This window comes from Adiantum capillus-veneris, chromosome 3 (genome assembly GCF_014529385.1).
Source record: "Adiantum capillus-veneris isolate H3 chromosome 3, ASM1452938v2, whole genome shotgun sequence".
Taxonomy (NCBI): Eukaryota; Viridiplantae; Streptophyta; class Polypodiopsida; order Polypodiales; family Pteridaceae; genus Adiantum; species Adiantum capillus-veneris.
Window position 1 is genome coordinate 67,654,931 of NC_140933.1, and position 7,593 is coordinate 67,662,523.

Consider the following 7,593-nt stretch of genomic DNA (forward strand, 5'->3'; position numbering starts at 1 on the left):
TTACCAGCTCGATCAAAACTTGATTTCCACGTGCAGCTAGTTGACAAACAACAATGGTGCTCTTTGTCCTAGTGCAACACCTCTATAAATTTAAAGTTTTCATTACAAGCTATTAGAAGTGTTCGAGCTACATGGATTTTCATATCTTTATGACTCTTGTCATTACATTTATCCTTTTCATGGTCCTTTTTATTTCCTTCTTTGGGCAATTCCATTAAGAATGTTCTGTGCAATAAGTGCAGGGGAGGGTTCGGTCTGCAGCAAAGGATGTGGTGCCTGCCTTGGCAGTGACACATCAAGGTTGGGGGTACCTCACGGGCGGCTTGTCCAAGTGACACCCTTATTTCTTTGCAGATGCACGTGGGTACTGCTACATGTGCGGAGTCCCTCGGCAAGAGTGGCTGATGGCCGTGGAAAGGAGAGTTTCTAGTGTGGGCTCTTGGCTGCCCTTGCTTGCCTTTGGAACTTGCTTGCCCTTGTAGTATTGGCCTATTTTTGCGAAGCGGGCTTGGCGGTATCCCTGTTCCAGACTTAAACAAATCCACTCGACATGGTTGATTGTGGAGTAGTTGTTGTTGGCTTGACGGCGGGACCTATAGGTGTGGCGAACTTGTGAGTTATAGTGGTACGTCGGGCTTCTATATGAAGGTGTAAGGCTCCCCTACAAATCGTGGTTGGCTGGTTGTGATCGATTGGGATGTGTTGTGTGATGGAACTTCTCTCGTTGGTGCCTCCCAATGGTATTTCTCTTATGCTTTGTAGTTTAGCAGATGTATCTATGATGGTTTTGTGGTGTGTTCTCCTTGGTCGTAGATTGGGTTGTTTATGTTTATTTCCTAGCTTTGTATGAGATTGGGGCTCCTACTTAAAGCCCAAACATTATTTTCCCACAAACAGGTGTGTTAGATTCTTGTGCTTGGGAGGCTTCATGTCCTGTGGAAAGGGCTTGCCGTTTGTGGCAACCACGCCAGGAATGTTTGTACTCAAAGTATGGTTTTAGGTATGTATGGGTAGGGGGCCTGTGTATAGCCCGATCATTTGCATGTTGAAACTCTTGAATCTCTTGTAATTGTTTTTTGGATCCATGGCTCATTATGAGCATGGTGATTTGTAAGTCAAGTAGATTCTAATTCAACTTAAATATCACATTTGAGTGAGAATTTCAACAAAAAAAAAAGTCGGTTAAAAACAAGTGAAGCATAACTTTCCTTTTTTGCCTCTACAAAGTCCTCTTGCTTTAGCATGGGCCGTAGTGCATCCCTCTTTTTAATCAATGTTTCACATGGAAATTTCCTTTTTTCTTTTAGAAAAGTCCTCCATATCCCCATATCTATGGAAGTTGTGTGGTATTAGCAATTGTCAAGTGAGATTATCCTCATAAATTTATGCAGGTTTAATTTCTTCTTCTAAGTTTTTGGGTGCATTTCTTTTCACCTCTTATTTGGAGTGTCTATCTGATCCTTTTATATACCCTCTTGATTTGTCAAAATCATGTATCCCCTTAAGCTGGAGGATTATTTCTCTGTACTCCGTAATGTAAGCAAAGGCCTAACCCATTGCATAGCTTTGTCCCACTCCTCCCAATTTCATTTTTTGGAAGAAACTATTTCAATTTATTTTTTTTCAAATTGAGCCGTGTCCCGTGGAATCTTTCCTAGTGCATTGAGGCCCATCCACCATTCCTTTGGCCCCAATGACAAACTAACCTCAAGTGGTAAATACTCACGTTGGGTATTTTTAACCTATGAAGGTCTTGCCATGTATGTACAAAATTTTAGATAGAATCTTTATTTCTATCTCTTTCTCCACCATTAAATTGAGGAGGTTTCACGTCTTTGAGGAAAGGGTTTTCTCTAGGTATTGACTGGGTATCAAGAGAAGGTATAACAATGTCTCTATATAGGGTTCCACCATCGCTAGAGTTGGAAGGCATATTTGAATGAGATGGCACAAATAATTTTGTCATCAACTGCTTTCCCTTTTGTAGGCAGTCATTTAACTTAGTCATCTGATCTTTTAGACCATGTAGAGTAGAAAGAGAAGTCTGTAAGTGTATTTCAATGTTACCTACCCTTGGTACTATTATCTCATACTACTCACGGGATGGCACATCCTTCTCTTCCCCTATGCCTCAATCCCATACATATTTTGGTTTTGATTCGTGTTGATTTCGAGTTGCTTTTGATTTTGGTCTTTTTCATTTTGTGTAGGTTTGAAAAGCAAATCTCACTTAAAGGAGTTCAAAAAGACGAAAAGGTGTGTTAAACAAACCAGGAAAAAATATAAAAGAGGTGTTAGAATTGGCTTTAATGGAGAGCGGCAATGGCGACCAAATCTCTTGACGATCACATTACTTTGATTCACAACTTGCTTTTCCTTTCTAATTTCCTTTGATGTAGCATCCAATGCCTCCTATATAAGCCCTTTTCTACGCAATGATCACACCTTTAGCTTGAATGATTTTTCAAGGATAATTGATACAACTTTCAATGGACTTACTAAGGTTTTGAAAAGACCCCATGAGTAAGGAAATAATACACTCTGTGGACCCGAGGCAGAAGAAAGAAGTGAGTGCAGTCAAGGTGCTTGAATATCTTGAGACTTGGCGCAACTTAGAACCACTGGACAATAATCATCGATTGGTGGAGGGACTAAGTGTTAGTATTTTCAACTAAGTGCCTCTAATATGGCTCTTGTACCCTAGGCTTAGCTATGTGTGGGTCAAGTTGTGCAGAAGTATTACTTAGTGGAAGTTTCTACAAATTAGGCCAAAAGTTTGTGAATGTTATATTTTCACACTACAAGTATTAGACCTTTGTCACTTTGACAAAAAGACCTCTTTTCCACTCTCTTTTGCACCTTAATGTGTAAACAAGCTCAACAAGTGCTGGGAAGATTTGCAAGTTAGAAAGGTTAACTTTTCTACCCATTTTCCCAATGACTCCGGCATTGTTGCTCCCTTTTCCCAGTGACACTCGTGACACTCGACGTTGTTGCTCTTTTTTGTATCTATGAAAAATTAATAGCTAGGAAAGAAGATCGATAAAGCCACATTTTTTAGCTGTAAAAACTCATATTTCTACTCTCAGGCAACAAAAACAAAACTCCCACTCAATATTTGCACTTCGAAAACTGTCTAAAACTTGTAGCGAATTGTCCACGTAATGCAATAATTATACACCATTCTATCATTCAATGTGCGAGGTTTGAAGGAAGGAGAAAACTGCTCTAATTTCCAATAAAGAGAGTGACACAAAAGGTTGGAGATCTAGGGCTGTTCTCTTCTTCTTCTTTTTCTTTCTGCCATACTCACACATGTGAGTGGAGTAACATTATATTAACTTAAAAAGAACGCAATGGCCCTCAAGGCAGCTTCCCATGACACCCATATTGATTCCAACTTCATCATGGAGCTCGACTATGAGGTTAATCTCATCCAATGAGAACTTGCCATGTTTGAGGTCTGGTCGAAGATGATTCAGCCATCTGCGTCTACAGCTCTTTCCACAACGATCCAGCCCTGCAAAAATCATGCAGTACTGCTGGAAAATTTGGAAATTTGCCATTTGATGTGATTTTATTGTACTATTCAAGCGGTCAACAAAAATGCTGCTGCGAAAGGTGTGATATATTGAAGCGGGTCTGTAGATGCAAAGTAAAGATATCTATGGATATCTATGGATAATAGCTCATCAATTCATCAGGCGTGCTATTCAAAGTTGGGTAAATCAGGCGTGCTATTCAGATCTTTCACCACCGATTGTTGAGGAATTTACTTCGATAGACAGGCCATAGTGATACCATTGTAATTTTTAAGCGGTATTACTATGCAATATGTACTTTGAACTTTGAAGTGATCGAGTAGCAGCATTAATCATACCAGCTTTACGGGCGATGTCAGTCCAGCTGCCATGAACGTATTTGGTAGCCTCTCGTCCTCTCGTCCTCGTCTGCTGCGCCTGCAATTGGGGCTGGACGCGTGACACGGTGTGGCTGTGTGAGCCTGCTCGCACGTGTGTGGAGAGAGAGAGAGAGAGAGAGAGAGAGAGAGAGAGACTAGCACTGGTGCAAATCGACGCAGGGTCGACGCAGGGCTGGACAGGCTAGCTGCTACAAAAGAACGCGCTTCGCTTCCTAGATATGTTATGTATGATAATGAAGCAGGCTCTAATCGCGGGAGGAGGGCATATGCTGACGCTCTCGTCGCTCTCTTTCTCACATTCTCTGCACGCAAGGAGAATGTTTGTGAGAGAATGCGGTGTCTCCAGCTTGATTTCTCAATGATGAATTTCCTACCTCACATTCCGCTGTCCATATCATGGCTCCACATGAACGCATTCTACAAGGACGTAGTATGCTTTTAGTTAGGGACATGCATGTTCCTTGTTCCCTGGCCCCACGTATCTTGCTCCTTGGTCGAACATATACAAGTTACTGGAGCATTTTTTGTAATCTGGATGACCAGCACGATGTTGTGGACATACTATGCCCCATTGGGATGATGATGATGTATAGTTTTTATGTCTTATTTCTTCTAATATAAATTTCTCTCGCCTTGATGGAAAAAAAAAACATTGGGTGGAACTTGTGAAGAGCAGAATTTTTAGATTCTAATGCTCGCAAAGAGTGCTTGGGTGAAAATTTTATATCCCAAACATACACAGTACCCTCAAGAGAAAATATTGATATAAGGTGGGCTCAATTATAAATAAGAAAAGGTTACAAAACCTTCTATGGAAGGCACAAAAAGAGAGAGAGAGAGAGAGACCAATCTAAGTGAAAACTTTGTGTCTAAGTCAAAACTTGACTTGCCAAGACCATCACTACAGGTTGGCAATGTAAGGCTAAGATATAACAACCAATAAGACAAGGAATTCATATCATACAAAAGCACCACCAAAGACTAAGTTTGACAATTTTTGCCTATCTAGCAATAAGAAAGTAAGCCTTTTTGTAATGAATGCCAATCTTTCCATGTTTGTAGAAGCTAGCTTCTAATGTAAAAGTGATATTTACAAAAGCCTTTTATCCACCTTTGTCAGCTAGTCTAAGATGACTATATAGTTCGTAGTGATAACTCTCTAGATCGACAGAATGTTGATGATAATTTCCTTCCAATTGCAAGAGGGAAGGAAAAAAGCTACCTCTAGTGAAGACATGTGCCAATGTTGTGTGTGAGCTTTGTTGCACCCTCTATGTGTGTGAATATCCTCTACCTATATGGAAACTTAAGTAGACATAGCCATTGTGTCAACTTCATTTTGCATGTGTTAAGAGTAGTCTTTTGGAGATTGCACGAACAACCACATGCAAGTTTGTTTTTAATGCTAATGTTATTAACTTTGTGTATCTAGCTAAGTTCTCTAATTACATGAAATACCCATGGATGCATCGTTTGCTATTCATCTTAATTGAGGTCAATTGGTAAGACAGAAGGCCATTCTCCCATCAAAGGTAGTCTTCTCAACTTTCTTTTGAGTGCTACATCATAGCCCCAATGTTCTTAGTATCTGACGATTCTTTCTCACAGATGGCACTAGTATCAAATGTGAGGCATAAGGGCATGAGCCCTCACTTCCACCAATTCATTCTCCTCCACTAATAAGAGAGCAGGATCTGTGCTAGCTCCAATGAGCATTGGCCTAATTGTTGACCTCACATTACTCTAACCTTGGAAAAACATTTTCATTGTCGAAAACAAATGTGGGATATTTGTTTTTGAGAGCAAAATGTTTTTCCAATGTGGCACCTTTTGAGGCCTGCTTTTACTAAAGAGATCACTTAAATACCGACGTTCGTGGCGGGCGTTGTCGTGCGATGGCACGTTCATAATGTGAAATTAAAGTATCTACCTTACTCTTAATGTTTATGATGTGTGGGACCAAATGCTACAATGTACATAGTGTGATATATGCGAAAATGAATGTCACGGTTGCAGTTGTGTACATACCTTGCCGGGCGGGCGAGGCCCTACACGTGGCACCATGGAATTCTTTTACACATAAATATATGCCTAATTTGATTTGGGAATGTACAAATTTCAAGTGTTTCGAAGTGGCACGCTCGCTTTGCCTAGAAAGTTCAATGCGGGCATCTCGACCAAAAATAGCAAGTTTCGTGCGCTGGCGTGAAAGACGTGTCCAAAGTGCTTACCAAGTGGGAAAATGAGGTTCAACATGAAATTTTAGCCCAATGGGATTTTCCACAATTTTAGGGATTTTTCCCAACTCGTTTGGGCCTTTTACGGAAAAAAAGTGACCTTTTTGGGCTAAAAATAGTCAAAAATAGCCTAACAAATGCTCAAAATAGCTCAAAATGCCACATGAACGACGTTGAAGTTGTTGCTTAATTTGTGTTGGAATTTTAAGATCCAAGAATGAGATCATTTGGGTACATGAGCAAGGAGATACAGCCATTCCTCTACAGGGTGCTAGTGCAGTCCCATGCTGCTTCCACTACATGGTTGAAGCTGTGAGGCCTCCAATTAGGGTTTCCCCTCCTCTACCTGGGCTTCTCCAATGAAGTACTGAATCTTCCATGAAATGGTTACGACAAAGAATCAAAGCATAAATTTAGGGTTTTTAACAGGTCGAATGAGCATTGCATCTGTGCAATTGGGAGCGAGGCTACACCTAATCTTCACACACACAAGAGTTTTGAGTTAGTATTGGTTCTTTCTCAAAGTGGATCTTTCATGGCTGGATTTTTGTTCTTTTTTAGTGTGTTTTTGGCTTCAAATCGTCTATGCCTTGCTTGATTTTTCTCCGAATCCTCACAGTCAGAGGCCCAACGCTTTCCTAGTCGCACTGCGCACTTATTCACACATTTTTGGTGAACCCGACGTGAAGTAGGCTAGGGTGAGTGTTAAAAAGCTTCATTGAAGGTCTCAAAAGAAAGGTTTAAAGCTATGGAGCAACAAGAGCAACAGGGGGTTCGGTTTGATCCAGTCACAATGCAAATGTTTCAAGCTTTTGGAGTGTTTATGCAGCAGCATCAAGCTGCAGAAAGAAGGCAGCTCTCCTCAACCAAAGTGCTTCCATCTGTGGTGAAGAAATTGGACCAATTTAAAGGTAAAAATGTAACAAAGTATCTTTGTGGATATGTAAAGGATATGGAGCTTCATCGAGTGCCCAAAGCAAAGATGGTGCAAAGTTTTGAACTTGTTGTGGTTCCCGAGATCGAGATCAGAGAGCATGTAAGGGGAATTAGAAATGATCATGGAGAAACTTAGGAAGCATTCAAATTAGCCTTGAAGGAAGAGTATTTCATGGAGGAATCCGAAAGGGTAACAAAGAGGACTTTCTTAGAGTGGGTAGTTCGGCCAAAAGAGGGGCTCTCGCCTACCGAACTGCTAAGGGAATTCGAATGCCATTATGATCAACTTTCAAGAACTGAAAAGGCTACCCTAAACTCGAAGAAGACAAAGCTCTTTTTGCAAGCCGCATGAAAAGAGATTCAAGAGAAGTTAGAGCTACTACTTGAGGATAAGGATGCGCAACAGGGTTTGAAGACTGATTGGAATGAGGAAGAAGATGCCATTTCACTGCTAGCTAAGCGACAACGACGAAGAGACAAGATGATAGTCAACCCTAC

General features: G+C 40.8%; 1 protein-coding gene across 2 annotated transcripts; it reads right to left on the reverse strand.

Moving 5' to 3' along the window:
- Positions 1-3,212: 3,212 nt before the first annotated feature.
- LOC147461047 (transcription factor MYB114-like) lies at positions 3,213-4,246 on the reverse strand. Of its 2 annotated transcripts, none has more exons than XR_015186419.1 (2): positions 3,881-4,246; positions 3,213-3,520 (listed from the first exon to the last, which is right to left on the reverse strand). XR_015186419.1 is itself a non-coding variant. In XM_086500004.1 (2 exons), exons 1-2 carry the CDS (start codon positions 3,911-3,913, stop codon positions 3,333-3,335), a joined length of 240 nt encoding a protein of 79 aa, XP_086356130.1. In that variant the 5' UTR covers positions 3,914-4,236; the 3' UTR covers positions 3,213-3,332. The 2 variants fall into 2 exon arrangements, 1 of the variants encoding a protein (XP_086356130.1); XM_086500004.1 differs by having other exon boundaries at positions 3,213-3,539; positions 3,881-4,236.
- Between the last annotated feature and the right edge of the window lie 3,347 nt (positions 4,247-7,593).